The sequence below is a fragment of the Dermacentor albipictus genome, chromosome 8 (assembly GCF_038994185.2).
Source record: "Dermacentor albipictus isolate Rhodes 1998 colony chromosome 8, USDA_Dalb.pri_finalv2, whole genome shotgun sequence".
Taxonomy (NCBI): domain Eukaryota; kingdom Metazoa; phylum Arthropoda; class Arachnida; order Ixodida; family Ixodidae; genus Dermacentor; species Dermacentor albipictus.
Genome location: NC_091828.1, coordinates 108,201,072 through 108,226,791, shown reverse-complemented (window position 1 = coordinate 108,226,791; position 25,720 = coordinate 108,201,072). Strand labels below are relative to the sequence as shown.

At 47.9% G+C, this 25,720-nt stretch overlaps 3 protein-coding genes across 3 annotated transcripts in view; all 3 read left to right on the top strand.

Moving 5' to 3' along the window:
- LOC139049029 (uncharacterized) overlaps positions 1-25,720 on the top strand; it is a 75,113-nt gene that overhangs the window by 10,564 nt on the left and 38,829 nt on the right. The window lies entirely within an intron of this gene.
- On the top strand, positions 8,142-12,687 carry LOC139048993 (uncharacterized). The gene is made up of 2 exons (XM_070524009.1): positions 8,142-10,840; positions 11,932-12,687. Exons 1-2 carry the CDS (start codon positions 9,443-9,445, stop codon positions 12,238-12,240), a joined length of 1,707 nt encoding a protein of 568 aa, XP_070380110.1. The 5' UTR covers positions 8,142-9,442; the 3' UTR covers positions 12,241-12,687.
- On the top strand, positions 19,422-25,247 carry LOC139048992 (uncharacterized). Its single transcript, XM_070524008.1, has 2 exons — positions 19,422-21,853; positions 23,111-25,247. The coding sequence occupies exons 1-2, from the start codon at positions 20,456-20,458 to the stop codon at positions 23,420-23,422; spliced, it is 1,710 nt and encodes a 569-aa protein (XP_070380109.1). The 5' UTR covers positions 19,422-20,455; the 3' UTR covers positions 23,423-25,247.

Below are 25,720 nucleotides of genomic sequence, written 5' to 3'. Positions count from 1 at the left end.
CCTACCGGTCCCAGGGCCACTGCTCGTGAAGACAGGCCCGAAAAACCCCCGCGCGTGCCCGCTGAGCGGGCGTCATCCAACGCCTCTTATGTAAAAAACTTCTCCGGCGTCTCAGACGCCGAAGGAACGGCTTTGCTCCCTGGAGCGCGCCAACAAAAAAGAAATACATCACATCAAGGGGCCTCGAAAGGTCCCTTGAGCCAACCTAATTGATATCTCTTGACAAACACCATAAAACACTTCCAATAGGGCCACGCAGGTAATGCATTGGAATGTGAGAGGTCTAATACACAATCTTGATGACATTAAGGAACTCCTTCGCAAGTTTAATCCAAGGGTGCTGTGTGTGAAAGAAACACACCTCAATCCTTCACATATTAACTTTCTCAAACAATATGCCATTTACCGCAAAGATCGCAGTGACGCCTACGTCTCGTCAGGCGGTGTTGATATTACAGTTTATAAGGGTATCGCCTGTAAGCATTTACATCTGCAAACGCCCCTTGAGGCAGTGGCAACCAGAAGCGCACTATTTGATAAGCTAGTTACAGTTAGCTCTCTCTACATTCCCCCGAGCCATCAACTTTCCAGAACAGAATTCGAGAGCTTTATCGCAGAACTCCCCGAACCTTACACTGTAGTAGGCAATCTATAACGCACACAACACCCTCTGGGGAGGTTGTCGTGATACGAGAAGGCGCTTGTTAGAAAACTTCCTTTTGTCTTCCAATGCATGCCTACTAAACAAGAAAGAACCCACATTCTACAGCGTGGCAAACAAAACGTTCTCATCTATTGACTTAAGCATAACATCAAGCACACTAGTGTCATAACTGGAGTGGAACGTGATCAGAAATCCATATGGGAGTGACCATTTCCCAATTGTCTTAAAATTAACAAAAAGCGATAAGTTTTCTCCACATCTGCCCCATTGGAAGGTTGACTGTGCTGACTGGAAACGATACAGAGAGCTGACACATTTGACCTGGGATGACATCTGTACTCTCTCAATCGATGATAGAGTGTCACATTTGACGGCATTTATAGCTGATGCTGCACCAATATGTATACCTCAAACGAATGCATCACCCTCTAAACGACGTATTCCTTGGTGGAATGAGCATTGTAAGGAAGCTCGCAAAAATAAAATTAAGGCTTGGAGTCACCTTCGCGACTGCCCAGCTACCGAGACCTTGATCAGCTTCAAGAAAATAAAATCAGAAGGTAGAAGAACGCGCCACCTTGCCAAAAGGGAAAGCTGGCAAAAATACATCTCTAGTATTAGTTCACATACAGACAAAAGAAAAGCCTGGAACACAGTAAACAAAATAAAAGAACGCGAAACTCATCCTCTACCATTAGTAAACACGCAAACAGCTACTCTTGAGGACCAGGCAGACTGTCTAGGAACACATTCAGAGCACATTTCCAGTACATCTCATTACACAGATACATCCCTAAAATTCCGCTGACAAGCAGAACAGATGACTCTGGGTGGGAAAGCCACATCCAATGAAGTATACAAGCGTCCATTTGGAATGGCTGATTTCCAAGCCTCACTAAACTGTTGCAACAAATCCACTCCAGGAAGTGACAGAATAATGTATGAGATGATCAGACACTTACACCCTGAAACCCAAAAAACACTACTGTCATTCTTCAATTCCATGTTCTCTGCCAGCTACATTCCTTCTGCCTGGAAAGAAACAATCGTAATCCCTATTCTCAAAGAGGACAAGGACCCTTCGTTACCCAGCAGTTATAGGCCTATAGCTCTGACTAGTTGCCTATGCAAATTATTTGAGATGATTAACCGTCACCTCATCCATTTTCTTGAAAGCAACAAGATACTCGATCCCTTTCAGTGCAGTTTTAGGGAGGGTAGATCCACAACAGATCACCTTGTTCGCATCGAGACAAATATCCGTGATACCTTCATCATCATCATCATCATCAGCCTGGTTACGCCCACTGCAGGGCAAAGGCCTCTCCCATATTTCTCCAACAACCCCGGTCATGTACTAATTGTGGCCACGCCGTCCCTACAAACTTCTTAATCTCATCCGCCCACCTAACTTTCTGCCGACCCCTGCTACACTTCCCTTCCCTTGGGATCCAGTCCGTAACCCTTAATGACCATCGGTTATCTTCCCTCCTCATTACATGCCCTGCCCATGCCCATTTCTTTTTCTTGATTTCAACTAAGATGTCATTAACTCGCGTTTGTTCCCTGACCCAATCTGCTCTTTTCTTATCCCTTAACGTTACACCTATCAATCTTCTTTCCATAGCTCGTTGCGTCGTCCTCAATTCGAGTAGAACTCTTTTCGTAAGCCTCCAGGTTTCTGCCCCATAGGTGAGTACTGGTAAAACACAGCTATTATATACTTTTCTCTTGAGGGATAATGGCAACCTGCTGTTCATGATCTGAGAATGCCAGCCAAACGCACCCTAGCCCATTCTTATTCTCCTGATTATTTCCGTCTCATGATCCGGATCCGCCGTCACTACCTGCCCCAAGTAGGTGTATTCCCTTACGACTTCCAGTGCCTCGCTGCCTATTGTAAATTGCTGTTCTCTTCCGAGACTGTTAAACATTACATTAGTTTTCTGCAGATTCATTTTTAGACCCACTCTTCTGCTTTGCCTCTCCAGGTCAGTGAGCATGCATTGCAATTGGTCCCCTGAGTTACTAAGCAAGGCAATATCATCAGCGAATCGCAAGTTACTGAGGTACTCTCCATTACCTTTTATCCCCAATTCTTCCCACTCCAGGCCTCTGAATACATCCTGTAAACATGCTGTGAATAGCATTGGAGATATCGTATCTCCCTGCCTGACGCCTTTCTTTATAGGGATTTTGTTGCTTTCTTTGTGGAGGACTACGGTGGCTGTGGAGCCGCTATAGATATCTTCCAGTATTTTTACATATGGCTCATCTACACCCTGATTCCGTAATGCCTCCATGACTGCTGAGGTTTCGACAGAATCAAACGCTTTCTCGTAATCAATGAAAGCTATATATAAGGGTTGGTTATATTCCGCACATTTCTCTATCACCTGATTGATAGTGTGAATATGATCTATTGTTGAGTAGCCTTTACGGAATCCTGCCTGGTCCTTTGCTTGACAGAAGTCTAAGGTATTCCTGATTCTATTTGCGATTACCTTAGTAAATAGTTTGTAGGCAAGGGACAGTAATCTGATCGGTCTATAATTTTTCATGTCTTTGGCATCTCCTTTCTTATGAATTAGGATTATGTTAGCGTTCTTCCAAGATTCCGGTACGCTCGAGGTCATGAGGCATTGCGTATACAGGGTGGCCAGTTTCTCTAGAACAATCTGTCCACCATCCTTCAACAAATCTGCTGTTACCTGATCCTCCCCAGCTGCCTTCCCCCTTTGCATATCTCCCAAGGCTTTCTTTACTTCTTCCGGCGTTACCTGTGGGATTTCGAATTCCTCTAGTCTATTTTCTCTTTGATTATCGTCGTGGGTGCCACTAGTACTGTATAAATCTCTATAAAACTCCTCAGCCACTTGAACTATCTCATCCATATTAGTAATGATATTGCCGGCTTTGTCTCTTAACGCATACATCTGATTCTTGCCGATTCCTAGTTTCTTCTTCACTGTTTTTAGGCTTCCTCCGTTCCTGAGAGCATGTTCAATTCTATCCATATTATACTTCCTTATGTCAGCTGTCTTACGCTCGTTGATTAACTTCGAAAGTTCTGCCAGTTCTATTCTAGCTGTAGGGTTAGAGGCTTTCATACATTGGCGTTTCTTGATCAGATCTTTCGTCTCCTGCGATAGTTTGCTGGTATCCTGCCTAATGGAGTTACCACCGACTTCCATTGCACACTCCTTAATGATGCCCACAAGATTGTCGTTCATTGTTTCAACACTAAGGCCCTCTTCCTGAGTTAAAGCTGAATACCTGTTCTGTAGCTTGATCTGGAATTCTTCTATTTTCCCTCTTACCGCTAACTCATTAATTGCTTCTTATGTACTAGTTTCTTCCGTTCCCTCCTCAGGTCTAGGCTAATTCGAGTTCTTACCATTCTGTGGTCACTGCAGCGGACTTTGCCGAGCACGTCCACATCTTGTATGATGCCAGGGTTAGCGCAGAGTATGAAGTCTATTTCATTTCTAGTCTCACCGTTCGGGCTCCTCCACGTCCACTTTCGGCTATCCCGCTTGCCGAAGAAGGTATTCATTATCCTCATATTATTCTGTTCTGCAAAATAATATGAGGATAATGAATACCTTCTTCCGTGATACCGTTGTCCACAAATAGTTCTTCCTGTCAGTATTTTTAGATATGGAAAAGGCATACGACACAACCTCGCGCTTTGGAATCCTCCATGACCTGTCTGAACTGGGAGTTCGAAGCAGCTTCCTGAACGTGATTCAGAGTTACCTCTCCAATCGGACGTTCCGTGTTAGAGTTGGTAACGTTCTGTCGCGTCCATTTACGCAAGAGGCTGCTGTTCCACAAGGTGATGTGCTGAGCTGCGGTCTTCATATTGTAAAAATGAACTCGATCCAGACTGCCATACCACATACTATGTTTTATTCTGTATATGTGGATGTCATCCAGATAAGTTTCAAATCATGTAACCTAAGTAGCTGCGAGCGACAAGTACAGCTTTGCATAAATAAATTATCTAAGTGGGCGGACCAAAACGGTTTCAAGCTAAACCCACAAAAAGTACATGCGTCCTATTATCTAACAACAGAGGCATACTGGCGGACCCCGCAACAGATATAAATGGAGAACGGCTATCTGTGAGTCATGACAACAAATTTCTAGGAATCCTTTTAGACAGTAAGCTGACTTTTGCACCCCACCTGAAGTATCTGAAATCAAAGTTCCTCAAGTCTATGAACCTGCTGAAGCTCTTGTCACGTACATCTTGGGGAAGCGACAGGCTGTGCCTTTTAAAGCTGTACAAAAGTCCAATATAAACACGCCTTGACAACGGAGCAATAGTCTATAATTCTGCCGGACCTAGTGCTCTCAAAATGCTAGATCCTATTCACCACTTAGGTATCGGCCTTTCTACAGGCGACTTTAGGACTAGCCCTGTGCAAAGCCTCTACGTCGAATCAAACGAATGGTCATTGCACTACCAAAGGACATATTGAACTTTCTCCTACGCCCTAAAAGTTAACTCAGATGACAAACATCCTTGTCATTCTACTATATGCGACTTGTCCACTGCTAGGCTGTTTCGTAACCGCCCAGCCAGTAGGCCCTCCTTTGTCCCTCCGGTTGGAATCACTCTCAGAAAAAACAGGGTTCCCTCTTTTACACAATGTCCTAATGGCTCCTACACGGCTTCCAGCACCTTGGGAGTGGCAGACTATCCAATGTGACATCTTTCTTAGAAATATCGCAAGATCCCTGGAGGCACACATATATTCGCATTTTTGGAAACTCAAGGAGAAGTACTCATGTGATGAATTTTACACAGATGCTTCGAAGTGTCCAGCTGGTGTTGCTTACGCAGCTCTGGAACCCTCACTTACAACATCTGGACCACTAAACCCACACACCAGTATCTATACAGCAGAAGCATACGCCATTCTTAAGGCTATTCAACACATACGGCACACAAATGCCGCTAAGGCTATTGTCTTCACAGAATCATTAAGTGTAGTGAGAGCCCTAATTAGCTTACGAAAGCATAAGAATTCGGTTTTTAATGAGCTGTATAGCTTGTTATGCTCCGCATATATGTGCAACCAAGCGATTATTCTTTGCTGGGAACCTGGCCATAAAGGTATAAAAGGCAACGTAGCATCTGACGAAAACGCTACGTCAGTGAGTTTTAGCGACACAGATGGAAATATCCCCATTCCTGCCACAGACCTAAAGCCCTTTCTGCGCCGAAAATCGAGGAATCATCGGCAAGCAGAGTGGGATACACAAACATTGAATAAGTTACACATTATAAAACCAAAATTACGGAATTGGATAAGTGATCAAACAGCACGGTACAAGGAAGTACTTCTTTGCCGATTAAGAATAGGACACACTTACAGTACTCACTCCTACCTCTTGACTGGCGGGGATCCTCCTACTTGTAGTAGGTGCGGCGATAGCCTAACAGTCCTCCATGTTCTTATCCAGTGCCCTGCAATAGAAACAGGGAGGAAAAAGTATTTCCCTTCTGCATATCGCGAAAATATACCTCTCCATCCTGCATTTTTCCTTAGTGACGAACCATTTTATTAAACTGCAAATGGTCTTAGATTTTTTAGCCGAAAGCGACACCCTGAAAATCATTTGGCCAGGCAATTTTTAGCACATGACTAACAGCTCTGCATTCAAGGGCTCTCTTGAAACTCTGGTGTCAGTGTTATGTTTTATTGCAAAATGTTTTAACGAAAGCCCGTTGCCATAGCCCACATCACTGCCTAGTCACCGTCATTATATTAGCAACTATATATTCTACGCCATTTACAGCTACAGGTTTTAGGCCCTTTTACAACCATGTGACATCTTCTATGAGGAATTCTTTGTGCACGCCATCCCTAATACATCGTCAACATTACCACTTGTCATGGCGCTCTTTCGCCAAACCTGGCCCTTGCGCCAAAGAACACCACACATCATTAACTTCTCATGACGTAAGTTTTCTAATGCGCTTCTGTTGAGGTTTTCCTTTCTTTTTACAGAAAAAGGAGAACTGGATCTTTGATGGCCACACCTTCGGAATCGCAGAGGAACCAGTCGAAGCAGTAGGAGTCTAGAGCAAGGGAGGTGTGGCAACGGAGTTGAGGTGTGACAACGGTGCGATTGAAATGTAGGTTTGAGATTGTAGGGTTATTGGGTATACATTGAGATTACTGGCGAACGCGACTGTGTTAACTGTGCAGCGGACACCGTCTCCATTAACTGGGTCTCGAAGTGAGCGATATACATTGAAGTGGTCCAACAATGATTATAAATGAGCTAGTGCAGGATGTGAGTGATGCAAACTTGCATTTCCTCGAGGAGTTGTTTAGTGCAATACGAGGTGGTGGCACAAAGGGTGACGACGGAAAATTTAAAACCGACAGTCGCGCCGTGTGTGCTACTGTTACAGCGATTTTGACGTGAATATATGAGTGTTTCGTGCCTATTAATGGTACCTCATAAGTATACCGACAGTACGCCCCGAAAATGTGGACAGTTAAACGAGCCCTTTACGTCAATGGGGCGATACATGGGAACGTTGCCGAGGTAATAACGACCCCGTATCACTCGGCACGATGCAGCTAATCAGCTCAAGAGACCTCGTTGACTCTTATCAGCGCAGCCACGAGTAGGTGGTCATGGAATTTCCGAAAAAAAAAAATGAGACCGACCTTAGGCTGAACTTGCTCTTCGCAACGCCGTTCCTCCCCAAACGTTCCACTTAGCTTCCCAGATTTGTAGCGCCCCATCTATAGGTTCAGCTTCTGCAAGCAAACTTGGTTGGATGGAATGGACATGTCGAAATTACGCCTGATGGCGCCGCATCACCCCGTTCAAAAGCACGGTTTCGTTTTCGATGAATTGGCTCGGGTTCTCTGTATCGACAAAGTAAGGACGCCGTAATAAGGACATGACGTAGGCGTATACTTAGGGAACAAAAAAAGCATTGAAATTATTGAATGTCCGCACAGCAAAGGGCACAGCTATACGAGCTCCCAAGCTCGGGGGAAAGGGATATAATCCCGCAGCCATGTCCGCGGCATTTGGATGGGGGGGCTATACGCAAAACAGCGCTCTTGAACCATGAATCGGGCACCCTTTAAAGGATCCCAGGTGGTCAAAGTTATTCCGGAGTCCTCCCACTACAAGGTACCTCGCGATCGTATCGGGGTTTCGGCGCCTAAACCAGCAAAATTCATTTTTTAATCGAGTTTTTCATCATGCTCACCAGAACCACGGTCAGGAAGGCTGTGAAGTTATATCGTGCGTTAGATAACACGGTGGAAGCGATTAGTAAGGCATCAAAACTACACCACACAGATAGATGCGAAAACGCTTCATCCATGACAATAAATTCTTACAACATAATATTTTCGTACGCCGCGCTTGTGCAATACCATGAACGTCCATAACACGCTTGTTGACGAAGGGAGTGAACTGCTCAAGTTTTTATCTGTCTCGCTTTGTTTTTGTCTAATTTTATTGCCCTCAGCTACATCTTTTTCTGACTTCCGTACATTAGCCACCGTGCTCTAACGAAAAAATAATAGTTGTGAGTTGACGCACCATCTTGTCGACATCACCTTGTTGTTAATTTGCCCCTTGATAAGAAACAGAGGAGCGCGCTTAACCACGATGCACCGCCGGCTATAGTCTCTGCCAAGCATTAATATGGCGGGGCATGCACCAGACAGAAGCCGGTCCAGTCGGCTTCTCGGGCGGGAATCGGTCTGTCGAGCTCGTGCAAACACTGCCTGGACGGCCTGAACGAGTGTCGGGTGGGGCTGAGTCGGCCAGACGTCATGAGGTCGACCCAGCTCGACCTGTTCGCAGCGCGCATGTAAACGCTCACTGGTCGGGCTACAGCCAGCCCTAAGACTTGAGCGGAAGCAGTGTCACGTCGCGATTTGTGCACTGTGAAACGGGAAAGCTATCAAGACAAGGCAAAGACAAGCATCTGACCTAATCATAACGACATGACCCACGAAACAGAAGCTGTTGCAGGCGGCAGGCGGGAACCGGAAGTGCATTTCGGACATGTCGATATCTCGGCACGGCCCTGGGTGCGGTCGTTGTTCAAGACTTCTCAGAAGCGAGTTCATGTAAAACCGCACGCAGTCACGCCATGCCCATGCCCATGCCTGTCGGGTTCACGTAAGTGCAGCCAGTAAGGTATAAGTAAGGGTAAACTGTAAGTGTAACCTGAAACATATAGTCTCTGCCCTATAAGAATAGAGGCTATATCGCTTGAAGCTGGCTCCGGCGTATTGAAGCCGCACATGCATTCCCTCGGTAAAATCTTATCTCCTGTAGCGCGTCATATCCACTGGTTCATGCATCTGTATATGCATGCTGCGAACAAGCAGGCAAACAGAAGGGGGTGAAACGAGCGAACAACTTTGTCACTTGTGCTGCTCTTAATCGCTGTTCGCCGCTTTGAACAATAATCTTTGCCGAGTAAAGGTAGAAAAGTCGTTCGAGCACCTTCCGGATAACGCACGGCTTCGAAAATCTCGTGGAAATATTTCTTCTCCACGCCTTGCGGGTAACGACAGCGCCACCGCACCTCCGTGACGTCACGTTGCTCGCCTGTAGTGTATCCCGTGTGCAACAAGCATTCGTCGAAAGTCATGCGTAACCCTCAAATAGAACCATCGCCTTTCCCCGTTCGTCGGGCCGCGCCACTCGAGCCTCAATAATTCCCCGAGCCTTAAGCCCTCCACTAAAGAGACACGGCACAGGGACACCGAAATAATGGTGGCGCTACGCGCCCACCAAGGGCTGTCTTCTCTGGTCGAGAAGCTAGAAGCTGTGAAATCACTATTGGCTATCCGCGCACTCGACCTCACAAATTGCATCCTTCTCGAACCCAACGAATTGCCTCTACACATCGCCAAATGTACGGGACTCCAAATTTTGCAGTGCGTCGCCTGCCCGCTCAGGCCGAGCGCCTTGCTCCACTTAATGCTAAACCGGCTTCTGCGTCTAAAGGAAGTTGAGTTCACCCTCGTGGCTGAGACGGACGTGGACTCGGAAATAATGGAGGTGCACAGAACAGCGTCGCAAGTGCCAGGCATCCTCGCACTCAATCTCCGCCGCATGTACGCCGAAGTGAGCGGCGACCTCAACTTCAAGCTCCTCTCGGCGCTCCTGAGATACTGCCCGTTGCTCGAGGAGCTCCATGTTCATTTCGTGGGCGGAAACTTCATAAACGCGCTCCTGGAATGTAACGCCATCCTCGAACAGGGCGTCAATTTGGAAACATTCACGTTCTCTTCCGAGGTGCCAGCCTCCTTTCAATGCCTGCCGCCCACAGCGTTGGACTTCACGAGCTGCGCGACCGTCTGCGCCAACGTCAGCTACCAGAGGTCGAGCAACATGTGGAACTGTGTCCTAATCCGAGATCTCGCTGTCGGGTACACAAATCCCCTCCATTTGCCGCAACAGCTGGTCCTGGTTGCCGTCCACAACGCAGAAGGCTGCACGCCGGAATGGATTGGCCTTGCCGCCCTTAAACACTTCTGGACGAACGTGCGCCAACTCTGTCTTCTACTACTTCCGGCACAGCCCTCCGACGGTGCTTACGCCACGGCTGGCGTCGCGTACCGCGACAGTCTTCACGACTTCATCTCCGTCAAGCTCCAGCAGGTCGTCGAGCTTAACATAAGCGCTTTCCACTTCGGACCCGACCTCGACTTGACGGCACTACTCCAGGACGGCTCGCTGGAGCACCTGCAATCCCTCTCGGCGACCCCTTGCGGGCTTCGCCGCCCGTCAGCTCTGCGCCGTCTAGCACAGAACTGCCCTGACTTCAAAGAACTGGACGTGCGCTACGATAGGCGGGGCAGCTTCGTTCGGTGCGCCGTCTGCGAGGGTGAGTTCCTCCTCGATCACGAAGACATGTTGGAAATGAACGAAGACGTGCCCGTCTTTCACAATGCGCTTGCAAGGCTGACTCTAAGTGACGTGCATGTCCGTTTCTTCCTTTGGTTCGTCGAGGCTTGCCCAGCGGTGTCGGTGCGGCTGTCAGACTGCCCTAGTCCTTCGCACCCAGACTACCCGTCTTTGGGTCAGCGCCTGGCCAGAAACAGCTCGCTGAGATGTCTCGTGCTTCGCCACCATGTCCTGCCCTTCGGCGACGCGTGTCTGCTGGTGAGTCGGGTTTGCGCTACGGGCTTTCAGTGCCACGAGCATGGTTCCGTAATCTAAATGTGTCGAAAGCGCCGGAAATGAAATTTCCTAGTTTGTTTATTTGGGGGAGGGGAGGCCTCACTGAATGGCGTACTGCGCAAAATACACGAAAAATGGTGGAGGGAGAGGTAGGACCGAGCAGGGACTACCAACTCTTTTATTGCATGAAACCACAGCAAAATAGTACATAGCCATGGTAATCGTGAGCACCACCCAGATATGCGGAAACATTTACAATCGTTTTCCCACGACTGTGACATGAGATACGCATGTTTCAATCTCAAGCGAAAAAAAAAAACCAACAGATTGTGTGGTGCGTTGCTTGTTCAGCATGAAAAAAGTAATATGCAACAAAGTACTTCTGCGCTATGTTTACTGGGGTTGCAAGATTCACCGCAGACACAGACATAGAAAGGTTAGACATGCGCAACTGAAATTGCTTCCGCGAAACGTTCTAGGCTCTGCCACTCGCCTGGTGCACTTGCATGTTGCATCGTTCGTTCAGCTGAACAGCGCAAAATAAAACGACGGGAAAAAAGGGACAGACACACATCTGTTATTTCGTGATATTTCTGCTGCGGTCATGGGCTAACAAGCCAAAAGGCGTGCACTGTACAATTTTTAGAACCCAGAAAGAAAGGATTGAGAATGTAAATGTCTATAACTCACACCCTTGCAACACTTTTTTCGCCATAAGTGTGCGAGGTAAAGATATTTGCGCCCTCGTTAAATTTTTGAGGTCTAAATTCACCATCATCATCAGCCTGGCTACGCCCATTGCAGGGCAAAGGCCTCTCCCATACTTCTACAACTACTCCGGTCATGCGCTTACTATGGCCATGTTGTCGCTGCAAACCTTTTTTATCTCATCAGCACACCTAACTTTCTGCCGCCCCCTGCTACGCTTCCCTTGTCAGGGAATCCAGACCGTAACCCAACCCTTTATGACCATCGGTTATCTTCCCTCCTCATTACATGTCCTATATTATTTAATTCCTATATCCTATATTTATTTAGTAATATCACTTTCTGCGGGCATCGTTTCATTCCAGGAAAACATTTCCCGCATCCACCACCTGCAGTACTTGTGCCTTCTGTCAGCGGCGCCATTACAGGACAATGACGCCGCGGAATCCCTGCAGGCATTCAGTGCCCGTCTCAAGCCTCACATAAAGTGTGTACACGTTCACTACCGAAGCTCTACCGACGGCATCGAGAAGCGGATCACGTGGATGAAGCGGGCTCGCGCTCCAACCGGTGGCGTCCTGGTTCGAGACGGTCCCTGCTTGCTGTATTGTTCGACGGCGACGTTTATAGGACTCAGCAAGCCGCTGAATCGTGACTACAAACAGATCATGTAGATGAAGGCACGGTCGACACATAATGATGTTTCATAGATACTTGTGAAAGTGCCTACAATGATAGATATTTGTTTTTTTCATTGGAATCTTCGAATATGTAGGCCTTATTCTTTGTTTATTCCCCTTTCTTCACTCAGAGTCAGAAATCGCGCTGAAGGGGCCCTGTAACACTTCTTGAACTCGTTAAATAAATTGCGCTACATGTGAGACAATAATTCCGGAGCGCATGGGCAATATATTGCTCCCTTTAATGCAGCGGGCAACGTGCAATAGGGCGTGACGGCCTGCCCAGATGGAGCTGCGGAAACGCCGGTCAACATAGCGTTCCTGTATATACTCCCGCAGGGAGCAGAGTTGCGCATACCTTTTCCGGCGCCGCTCACACCGCTATTGGCCGAGCGCGAAAAATGACGTCAAATGATCCGCGCCGCTGCGAAGCCAACTTTACGGGCGCATCGCTGACTCATGCGAGCTCGTCGTTTCCGTCAGTGCCATCGCCACTGCAATCAGCGGACCGTCGATCGTGCGTTGAGAGGAGCAGCTGCGGGTTGGGTGCTAAGTTGGCATGGGTGCTAAGTTGGCATATGCACATTTAGCTCTCTAGCTGTGATAATTGTAATATATTCCTTCTCCATGTGAAGTTTTGAGAACAGTAAAATTGATTCTCGTCAATTTATTGTCTTGAAGTGCATAGGCTTATTTATTTTGTTAACTAATTGCTGCCATAGAAGCTAAGCCGGAATTGTATGTGTGCTAGCTTGTGAGCATCATGTATCAGCCAATGGAACAAAAACTTGTTAAATTAAACATGCTGGTAATCTACGTTGTGCTTTGGTGAATGCTGTTTCCTGTGGGCGGGAGTGGAGTGAATGCAATTTTGAATGACGTAAAATTTCCTTGCCTCTGATGCGATAGGTCACAAAGCTTTGTAACCTGGCTTTTTGGCCAAAGCCTGCTTCAGTGATTTCATTGACTTGATACAGTGTCTTCAACTACTGGCTTTTCTCTGAGTGATAAGAGATCAAGAAAAATGTGTTGTCATATTACAGTCTGCACTGTGTGAATAATTACTCTGTAAGTTTGCCATCTTGATGTGATTAGTGCAATAAAAATAACCTGTTGTTACTCTTATTACCTTGTTGCCTTTCCAGTTTCTTTGAATTCTGCCCCAAAGGTTCCAAGAACCAGCACACTTGGCCTGCTGCCAGCAGCCGTTCATGCATTCCCTTGTATGAAATAAATTTGATCTAGAAGCTCTTGTATCTTGAATCTTTTTTCTACTTGCAGATTTGCTGCTACTATATAGCTGGTTAGTCTGCGGTATGAATGAATCGTAAAAGTAAGCTTTGCTTAAAATGTGCGAATGTGAACATTTGAAATGAGCTTAAATCTGTGTCTGAACCGCATGTATCGGAAACATGCAGCTGTTGTGAACGATGGTTAGCGATAAATGGCGCTCTGTTAACGGTCACTGACATAATTATAGTCACGATAGCTCTCTTGGCGACGGTCATTAACCGGCTGGTTTCGGGAGCCAAAATGCGCTAAGTGTCCACCTTACGTGTGTGAAGTTTTAAAAACTCTTTAAAACATTTCTTGCTTTCTGACCATGATAAGACAACTTCAAATGCCTGCTGAAAATCATTGCACCGCTTTTTGTGGCAACGTACTGCGCGTTTGCGAGCGAACTTTGGAGCTGTTCGAGCCACTGGAGTACCTTATTTTGGGGAATCGAAGGTGGTCCTACCCTTTATTTGTACATTCGTGCGTGTTTGTATATGCGTGTTTACATCGGTACATACAAAGTTTTGGTTGGTTGGAAGCCCACCCCCTCCGGCTGCACGAATGACTCGTTCGAGCGTAGCCTCTATTAAGAAGTGACCTTTGCTAAGCGCCTGCGAACAATTGGCGCTTGTAGCTCGCGACCACTAGAGAAAAAATTGGAGGACGCTTAAGCTTCGCCTTCAAGAGTTGAACGCGACAGCGTTCCCGTCGACCCGCCAAGGGGTGTATGACAATGGGCTACAGGGCAGCCATCACTTACGAGGCGCCCCGCATCGGACGCGGTGAGCGTCGAACCATATGGTCGAGCAACGCGGCGTTCGGCGCAGCAACGAAAGGTGCGCCTAAGCAAGCGGAGCGAACCAAAGAACTCGATATCCCGGAGGGGGAAATGATGCACACCAGCCAAACGTAGTGATCGGCACGGGCAGAGAGATAGACAGATAGTGATCTAAAGGAAGGAAGGACGCTTGATTCTGCAGAAGGAGCAAGGCGAAGCGTTGTCAGGGGAGAGAGTCCGAGCCGCGACAGCTCCAATGCGCGCGTGGCGCTATCTGTCGGGGCAGCGCCGTACATGGAGAGGAGATGGTCTTCTGTCTTTGCCGCAAGATGGCTCTGCGTGTGCGGAAAGCGCAGAAGAAATGCAGCGAAACGCACTTCGCTACTCGTGTAATTGCGACTTCTGTAAGTTACATGTTCATAATTACCGATATACACCGCAGTATAACATTCCACGGCTCGTTTCGAAGGCAACACCGCATTCACTAGAGGCGCGTTTGTACCTCTTGGATGCATCGAACTCGTGGCTGAGTGGTGGCGTCTCCGTCTCACACTCCGGAGACCCTGGTTCGATCCCCACCCAGCCCATCTTGGAAGTTGCTTTTTATTTATGGAGTGCCTGCCGTGATTTATCGCTCACGGTCAACGCCGCAAACGCCGACGCCGACACCGACGACACCGGCTTTTCTGCGACACGAGCTCCTTAACGCTATCGCTTTGAAAGCGGAACACCGCGCTGCATTTGGCTCCTGCGCGCGCGAGGAGTGGCTTTGCTGCAGAGCCGGATAACCGCGGCGCACCTATGCGCAACTCTGCTGCCGGCGGGAGCATATACAGGAACACTAGGTCAACAGAGCCCCCCGTGCCGCGCTTGTCGGTTTAGGGAAATACAAAAACTGAAAACATGTCCTCCGAGATCGGGCGGCAAATCTCGGAGGCAATGTGCGAAGCATTGGTGGTGAATTAAGTAGATAAGGGAAAAAAGCTGTATGCCTAGTGCGAACTCTGCGCACGAGAGGTTGCGCAATGTACTCGGCCAAAAACCAGAGTTGATGGAATATGTTTTCATCCTTACTGAGACACGCACGTTCCTTTCGAGCGATGTTCTTCGAACAACACTTAACGACTTTCCACATACACCTCGGCGAATTCAATTACCAGCCACATAACTGAAAACTCAAAATTGGAAGTGGGCATTCGAGTATTCTAGATTTGTACGTGCCGTCAGGGACACAGCTTCTCGCCGTGCCGGTCCACCAACATGGCGGCTAGACCGTCGTCAGTACAAGCCATCCTATACGATTCGAATAGTCCCACCTATTCGGATCGTATTCGACCCGAGCCTTCACTATTCGAAGTTGTCGCACACCATATGTATAAGGGGACAACTGCTGCTCTTTCAGCCTACAGGGAGGAAGACAGATTCAAGTGGACACTCTTCTGAACCATTCTGGCGCAGGGGAACCACGCTCCTTGCGCAAACGATCCAGTTCCTGCACGAAAACATGAAGGAGGTCACAAGCACAACAGCTACGAGCCATTGAATAAGAAAGGCTTGCCTTAGGAAACCCAGAAAGTGTAACTTAGTGTGATCGCTCGAATTAGTGGGTTTTCCGTAAGAATATGTGATGCAGTGCGAAGCGGGAGAAGGGACACCGAAGAACGAGGACAACCGCTCGTCTTCGTTCTTCTTTATCTCTTGTCGCGTTTCGCGCTGCACCACACACTCTCCTGCAAATTGGTTCTCTCGATATTGTCAGGCGGTGGTGACGTTGAAGAACACAGTAACAATACTGTGAAAGACAAAACTAACTTTTATTGGGCGAACAAGTGCCCACGACAACAGGCTACACTTATAGCCCAGCGATAGCGGCGAATACAGTCGGCGATCGTCCAAAGTCTGATCAAGAGGTCAAGTGCGTCGGCTTTAATACGTCAATCGCCGAACGTTTCAGACTAACCGCAGGGAGCTGCGTGTCTTCCACAAAGTTCTAAACTTTTTTGTCGCGCAAACATGCAATCAGATTAAACAAGGTTCGGTGACAGACAGCGGATGGAACCATCGATAACATTCCAGAAACTGCAGGCGCGTCCTACGCAGCGTGATAACATTTGTTAAGCGGTGAAACCTGGTCACCCGAGAAACATAAACATGTACATGTGTCAATATAGACAAAGCAAATTATTGTATGCACAATCTCACCATTGTTGATTACCCTCAGAACGATGTGTGGTGATGTAGCATTGCCCTCAGCTCCCGTTAAATGAACACTATACTCAATAAACAAATCAGGTGATGTGCTATTCTTGTTTTTACATTATTGTCATTACCATGGAGGCCTACATATGATCGCATACCTTGCGTCACACAAGTTTGTCATTACCAATTATGTCCGGTGACGTGGCCCTAAGTTATTGCAGTAAAAACATACATAAAATAACGTAAACAAGCCCTTTTTTCTCAGACATCACAAATATTTAACTTACCACGATCGTTAAAATGAAAAAAAGCACAACAATTACATTCTACAGGTGCTAACATATAGGGCAGTAACTAGGAGGGTAACAAAGAAGCTCGAGAACAAGCTAAGGACCCCGCGAAGCGCGACGAAACGAAAAAAAAAATATTAGAGCCGTTCCACTCTGTGAAGGAGGATGACCAGCGAAGCTGTGCATGAAGGCCCTTTAATGGCGAACTGCACCTCGCCGCGGGTCGGCCCGGCATTACACCAACTTCGCAATGGGCCGGCGTATGGGGAGTGCTAAACGCCTGCTTCACCTCTGCCGCGTGTCGGCCTGGCATCGCACTAACTTCGTGGCACAAGTGAAGCAGGCTTTAAGCACTCCCCATACGTGGGCTGATCCTGAAGATAGTGCAATGCCGGAGCGACCCGCGGTGGAGGTGAAGCAGGCGTCAAGCACACCCCATACGTCGAACAATGCCGAAGATAGTACTAGATAGTAACAAAGAGGGTAACAAAGAAGCTCGAGATCAAGCTAAGGACTGCGCGACCAGCGACGAAACGAAAAAAATATCACTGCCGCTCCACTCTGTGAAGAAGTTTGACCGGCGAAGCTGTGTATGTGGGCCCCTTAATGGCGAACAGCACCTCACCGCGGGTCGGCCCAGCATTGCACTATCTTCAGGATCGGCCGGCGTATGGGGAGTGGTTAACGCGTCCTTCCTCTCCGCCGCTGGTCGAGCAGGTATGCAGTATCATACCTGCTCGACCAGCGGTCAAAATCACGTATAAACCAAATACCAAAATCACGTATAAACATGAAAGAACATTGTAAGCTACCATTATTATTTCTTGCCTTAATAACTACACATTCATGCACGGCCACAGTCGTCATTTTATGGATAATTAATTCAAAATATCCGTGTTTCACGTATTGGCAATCGAACATGCCTTTTCCACGCTATTGTAATTTTTCGAGACCTTTTAACAATTTTGTTGGGTCTGGCAGGGCGTCAAAAGCGCATTGTTTGGTTCAAGGAAGTCTACGACACATTTCAAACTTCATAAGCCATTATTCGGATTGTGGTAAGGTGCAGACACTACATGCTGAAGCCGAGTGTGGTGACAACAGCCTGTGGATTGATCATCTATGGGAGCTCTTGGACGATAAAAACTTAACCGAGCGTACAAAGCTTTAGCTGTTAAAACACCGTCTAGAAGTGGAAATGGAGGAAGTGGTCGCGTGGTGTGCTGTTTTCTGAACGATGTTTTCAATGGGAGCCGTAACATGTTTTCCTTAGCCCAAGTCCAGAGGACCAGCTACGAGTGCTGAACGGGTCTGGGCTACCTAGAAAGGGTGGCCCCCCCACCTTCGGGCATCAAGAGCTTGGCCTCCTAAAACTTTTTTTACTCGCTCACTGCCAAGAATGTGCTAATCAACTTGGAGAAGGATGCTCTATGAACGTCAGTGTGCCTTTCGTAAGCGGCAAAAGCGCTGTAGTAACATTTTTCAGAAATATCCGAGTAAACATTCTGTTGTGGTTGTGCAAAATTATTTGCCTACCCATTGCCCTCGTGCTTTTTTATTCAATTCGGAGTCTAAAAGGAATATCAATCCCACCTGAATGCCGTCAATGAGTTTTATGCGAGCCTTAATCTATTATGTATGTATGAAAATAATCCGACAAGCTCTAGGGCTTCTTTTGACTATGAAGGTAAATTTATTAAACCACTTGGAAGCAATTAGAATTAGTGATTCCGGAACTTTTTTGACGAAAGTTTTCTCAGGCTTTCCTGTTGAGGCTTCGCTTTTTTTTTTTACAGAAAAAGGAGAACTGCATGTTTTGATGGCCACAGTTTCGAAATCGCTAACGAACCACTCGCAGCCATAGGAGGCTAGAGCAAAGGAGGTCAAAACATGTCATTAGTTCAGCTGTGACAACCCCGCGCTTGATATCTAGGTTTCGGCATCGAGGATTGTTGGGTATACATTGTGATCACTGGGGAACGCGAACTGTGTTAACTGTGCGGCGCACGCAATCTCCATTAACCGGGTCTCTAAATAACTGACACGCACTGAAGTCACCAAACAATCATTACAAATGAGGTAGTGCAGGATCTTAGTGATGCAAACTTGAATTTCTACGAGCAGTGGTTTAGTGCAGCACGAACCGGCATCACCAACGGTGACGATGGAAGATTTAAAACCGACAGTCGCACCGTGTGTCCTGCCGCTATACCGATTTTGACGTGCTAAACACAGGTGTTTCGTGCTTACTAGTAGTGCTAATAAGTATACTGACAATACGCCCCGAAAATGTGGGCACTTAAACGAGCCCATTACGTCACTGGGGCGATACATTGGAATGTTCGCGAGGTAATAACATTCCTTTAAAACTCGGTACGACGTGACTAATCGCATCAAGCGACCTCGCTGACTTTTGTCAGCGCAGCTTTCAATTGGTGGTCATGGAACTTCAGCAAAAAAAAATACAAAAAGAAGAACGACCTTATTGGTGTGACAGTGTTTTCAATTTCTCCTTCGTTAAGCAAAGAAGCAGCGCGCTTAATCACGATGCAGCGCCGGCTACATCCCCTGCCAAGCGCTAATATACCGGGGCGTTTTGGATGCACCAGACAGAAGCGGATCAAGTCGGTTTATCGGGCTGGAATTGGCCTGTCAAGTTCGTGCAAACGCTGGCCGGTCGGCCTGAAGGAGCGTCGCGTCGGGCTGAGTTGGCCCTACTCTACGAGGTTGACCCAGGTCGACCCGTTTGCAGCGCGCATGTAAACGCTGACTGGTCGGGGCTGCAGCCGGTGCTGAGACTTGAGCGCAAGCAGTGTGACGTCGCGATTTCTGCACTGTGCAACGGGAAGGCTATCATGACAAGGCAAGACAAGCATCTAACCTAATCACAACGACATGACCCATGAAACAGAAGCTGTTGTAGACGGCTGCGGGAACCGGAAGTCCAGTTCTGACGCATAGGTATGTCGGCACGACCCTATATGCCACCGTTGTTCGCGACCTGTCAGAAGCGAGTTCATGTAAAAATTGCCTGCGGTGTAGCTCTGGTTAACCCTAGTTGAATTGCGAACGCAAGAGCTACAGGGCTACGCTTGTTGTATTACCTAGTGGTTAAGAGTTGGTTTAGCTCTATTGTACAGGTTAGATTCTATGTCCCTTGAAGCTGGCTGCGGTATATTGCAGCCACACATGCATACCTACGCTAAAATCTTATCTCGTGTAGGGTATCATATCCACGAATTCACGCATCTGTAACTGCATACTGTGAACAAGCAGGCACACAGAAGTGGGTGAAACGAGCGAACAGCTTTGTCACTTCTGCTCCCCTCCGCCGCAGTTCGCCGCTTTGAACAATGATGTTTGCCGAGTAAAGGTGTGAAACTCGTTCGAGCACCTTCCAGATAACGCACGCCGTCGAAAATCTCGCGGAAATATTTCCTATCCACGCATTGAGAGTTACGCCAGCGCCACCGCACCTGCGTGACGTCACGTTGCTCGCCCGTAGTGTATCACGTGTGACCCAAGCATTCGTAGAAAGTCGCGCGTAACGGTCGGTTAGCACCATCGCTTTTCCCCGTTGCATGAGCCATGCCAGTCGAGCCTCTATAATTCGCCGAACGTGAAGCCCTCCACTAAAGAGACACGGCACAGGGAGACCGAAATAATGGTGGTGATACGCGCCCACCAAGGGCTGTCTTCTCTGGTCGAGAAGCTAGAATCTACGAAATACCTGAGAGCTATCCGCTCACTCGACTTGACGAATTGCATTCTTCTCGAACCCAGCGAATTGCCTCTACACATCGGCAAATGTAAGGGACTTCAATACCTGCGGTGCGTTGCGTGCCCACTCAGGCCGAGCGCCCTGCTCGATTTAATGCTACAATGGCTTCCGCGTCTGAAGGAAGTTGAGTTCACCCTCGTGGCTGAGACGGACGTGGACTCGGAAATAAGGGAGGTGCACAACACCGCGGCGCAAGTGCCAGGCACCCTGGCTCTCAGTCTCCGCCGCATGTACGCCGAAGTGAGCGGCGACATAAACTTCAAGCTTCTCTCGGCGCTCCTCAGCTACTGCCCTAAGCTGGACGAGCTGCGTGTTCATTTCGTGCGCGGAAACTTCATGAACGCGCTCCTGGAATGTAACACCATGCTTCAACAGGGCGTCAATTCGGAAACATTCACGTTCTCTTCCGAGGTGCCAGCCTCCAATCAACGCCTGCCGTCCACACCGTTGGACTTCACGAGCTGCGCGGCCGTCTGCGCCAACGTCTGCTACCAGAGATCGAGCAACATGTGGAACTGTGTTCTACTCCGAGATCTCGCTGTCGTGTACACAAATCCCATCCATTTGCCGCAACAGCTGGTCCTGGTTGCTGTCCACCACGCAGAAGGCATCACGGCGGAATGGTTTAGCCTGGCCGGCTTTGGACACTTCTGGACGAAAGTGCGAGAACTCTGCCTTCTGCTGTTTCCGGCACAGCCCTCCGATGGTGTTTACGCGACAGCGGGCGCCATGTACCGCGACAGTCTTCGCGACTTCATCTCCGTCAAGCTCCAGCAGGTCGTCGAGCTTAACATAAGCGCGTTCCACTTCGGCCCCGACCTCGACTTGACAGCACTAGTCCAGGACGGCTCACTGGAGCATCTGCGATCCCTCTCCGCGACCCCTTGCGGGCTTCGCCGCCCGTCTGCTCTGCACCGTCTGGCGCAGAACTGCCCCGACTTCAAAGAACTGGACGTCCGCATCGAAAGGAAGGGTAGCTTCGTTCAGTGCGCTGTCTGCGAAGGTGAGTTCTACAACGATCCCAAAAACAAGCCGGAAATGCAAGACGGCGGCCCCGTGTTTCACAATGCGCTTGCCAGGCTTACCCTCAGTGACGTGCATGGCCCTATGTCCCTTTGGTTCATCGAGACCTGTCCAGCGGTTTCCGTGCGGGTATCAGACTGCCCTAGTCCCTCGCTCACAGACTACCCGTATTTGGGTCGGCTGCTCGCCAGAAACAGCTCGCTGAATTGTCTCGTGCTTCGGCACGATGCCCTGCCCATCGACGAGGCGTGTCTAATGGTGAGTCGGGTTTGACCTATGTGCTTTCATTGCCACGAGCATACTTACGAATGGTTCCTACTCTAAACGTATCAATCGGGCTGGAGCCAAACTTTCCTCGTTTATACATATGCTCCGTGAGTTACGTACTGTGCAAAATATGTGAAAAATGGTGGAGGGAGAGGTAGGAAAGACCGCAGACTACCAATTGTCGATGAGGATAGCTATAGAGGCTTGTTGGTATGCTATTTATTCTTTTGTTGTAGCGAAGGCTAAACAAGGACCACAGAAAGGCACATCTCACGCACAAAGAGCTGTGTGTGTCAGATGTCCCTCTCTCTTGTCCCTGTTCAGCTTGCGCTACAACTAATTTAGATATACCCAATGTTTTATTGCATGAAACGACAGGAAGCCAATATGTATGTAAAGTGACCACTAGCACGACCCAGAAATGCGCAAACACCTAGAATAGTTTTGCCGCCACTGTGAAATGAAATGCGCACACTTTCCTTTCAGAAGCGAACAAAAAGAAATACAGATTCTGCGCGATGCATTACTTGTTGTGCATGAATCAACCAATCAGCAACAAAGTACTTTTGCATTAGGTGCACTGTAGTTGCGTATCTTTCTTGAAGCAAATGCTCACGGTAACTATATAATTACAGTCGCAGACACTGTCGCCATCTAACGGCAGAAGTAACGAAAAAATAATTATGTCTTCCCAGAGCTTGCTGTTTCGCTCAGAACAGGCAACCGATCGCAACCATAAGTTCCTGCAGTATCACAACAGCGATTTGCTCCCATCAAATTCTTTAGTTTGTTTAACACAATTTCTGAAAGCTTAATTTCACTTTATAATGTTTACCGCAGGCACGGGCATCGAAGGGTTACATACGGGGAACTGAAATTGCTTCGGCAAAACTTTCTAGCCTCTACTCCTTCCCTGTCGCACTCGCATGTTCCATCGCTCCTGGTGCTGAACAGCTAACAGTATGACCAAATAATAAATAAATAATACCATGGGGGAAAAAAGGGACAGACACACATCCTGTTATTCCGTGATATTTCTGCTCAGGTAATGAACTAACAAGCCCAAATGCATGCACTGTACAATGCACCCAAAAAGAAAGGATAAAGCATTTAAATGTCTATCATTCATCCTTGCATCATTTTTTTTTCACCATTAGAGTGCGAGTTAAAGACATATACGCCCTTATTAAATTTTTGGACGTCTAAGTTATTTAGGATATAATTTTCTCGGGCATCCCTCCATTACAGGAAGCCATCTCCCTCATCGGCCGCCTGCAGTACCTGTGCCTTCTGTCGGCGGTGACGTTACTGGACAGTATCGCCGACGTATGCGTGCAGACGTTAAGCGACAGCCTGAAGTCTCACATAAAGTGTGTACACGTTCACTACCAAAACTCTACCGACGGCACCGAGAAGCGCATCACGTGGATGAAGCAGCTTCGCGCTCCAAGCGGTGGCGTCCTGGTTCGAGATGGTCCCTGCTCCCTCTATTGTTCGACGGCTACGTTCATAGGACTCGCCAAGCCGCTGAATCGTGACTTCAAAGAGATCATGTATTGAATGCACCGTCGAGACGTAATAATGTCTCATATATACGCGTAAAAGTGCCTACAATGGTACAGCTTCTCATTTGCTTCTTTGATTTGTATCTTCGAATGTGCATGCCTAATCCCTTGCTTATTTTTCTTCCTTCCCTGAGTGTCTGAACTCGCGCAAAAATGCGCCCTGCAAAACTTTTTGAGCCCTTTAAATAAATCGCGCTACACTCTAAGAACAGTTTACACCCTTTGGCTTGCCCCTTCTGCCACACAAAAACAATCGTCATCTGCCTTGATGCGTTTCCTTTCTTTATCGCTGCGAGCCCGGAACTTTCCAGTAACGAACGGCACGCGCGTTATCAGCATAGAACAGTTTACACCCTTTGGAGTGCCTCTTCTGATAACGCGCGTGCCGTTCGTCACTGGAAAGTTCCGGGCTTGCAGCGATAAAGAAAGGAAACGCATCAAGGCAGATGACGATTATCTTTGTGTGGAAGAAGGGGCAAGCCAAAGGGTGTAAACTGTTCTTAGAGTGTACATGTCAGACCATGCTTCAGGAGATCACATGAGACAAATATTGCTCGCTTTCATAAATCGGAAAAAGTACAATAGGGCGTGACGGACTTTTCAGCTGGCGGTGCGGAAACGCCGGTCAACACTTCATTCCATGAAGTGCTTGTCGGTTACGGGTTGTCTAAAAATTGAAAGCACGGCCTCCGTGATCGGGCTGCGGTTCTCGGAGGCGATGCACGAAGCCCTGGTGGTGAATGCAGTAGAGTGGGAAGCAAAGTTGTATGCCCAGTGCGAACAAGGCGCACGCGTGGCTGCGCTGAGTACTCGGCCAAAGACCAGAGTTGGTCGAGTATGTTGTTATCCGTTACTGAGACACGCACGTTCCTTTCAAAGGATGTTCTCCAAAGAACACTTAAAACGAACTTTCCATGTAAACCGCAGCAAATTCAATTTTTAGCCGCAGAACCGGAAAGCTGAAAATTCGGAATGTGCAACCGACTGTTCCAAACGCATACGTGACGTCACACACGCAGCTTCTCGCCGTGCTGCTCCTCCAACGTGGTCAAAGATAAGACAACGGCAATTCAAGGCATCGCACGCGAATCGAATGGTCCTTGCTATTCGGTATCGTATGCGAATCTAGAATTCACTATTTGAAGTTGTCGAACACCATATGTGTAAGGGCACCACTGCTGCTCTTACAGTCTACAGGGAGAAAGGCAGATTCAAGCGGACGCCCTTCTGAACCGTTCTGGTGCAGGAGAACGGAGGTCTTTGAGCGAACGATCCAGTTCCAGGACGAACACATGTTGGAGGTCAGCAGCTCAATAGTTACCAGGCGTTGCGTAAGAAGGGCTTGCCTTAGGAAACCGACAAATTGTAACTTAGGAGGATGGTTTTGGCTAGTTGGCTTTCCATGAGACCATGTCATTCAGCGCGAAGCGGGACAAGGGATGAACAAGAACGAGGACAAGCGTTGTCGTAGTTCTTCATCCCTTCTACCGCTTCGCGCTATACAACACATTCTCCAACAAATTGGTTGTGTCGATATGCACAAGGCACTCTTCTATGTCCACAGTCTCACCATTGTTGGATACCCTCACAACGATGCGGGGTGATGTAGCATTACCCTCAGCTACTGTTTAATGAGCCCTATACTGTAGTTATTATATCAGGCCATGTGCTATTCCTTTTTTTACATTACGGTCATTATCACGGTGGCCTAGACGTGATCGCATACTTTGCATCACACAAATTTGTGATTAACGATTTCTGAGGTGACGTGACCATAAGTTATTAGACTCAAAACATGTATCAAATAAAGCAAAAGAGCCTCTCGTTGTCAGACTCCACAAATATTAAACTTACCACTATCGTTGAAAAGGAAAGTGCACAACCATTGCATTCTACAGGTGTTAACATATTGGGCAGAAGCATGGAGGGTAACAAAGAAGCTCGAGAACAAGCTGGAGACTGCGCGAAGAGCGACGGAACGAAAAAAGTTAGGCGAAACGTTTCGGGAAAGGAAGAGAGCGGTGTGGACCAAAGAGCAAACGGGGGTTCCTTCTGGTGCGATGTCAAGACGCCTCGATGTTTCGGAATTCTTTGTGCCGAAAGTGGCTGGTCGTGCAACTGGTTCAGCACGACGGAAAGCGATTGTCTCTGCGCACTCTACTGCGGGCACTGGCAAAGAACATCACGAATCGTTCACGCATCGATGCCATCGCCACATGCTGTGGTGCCGTAAATCCCTATGCGGAACGATTAGGCACTGGTAAACGCGATGCCTAAACATAGCCTACACAAC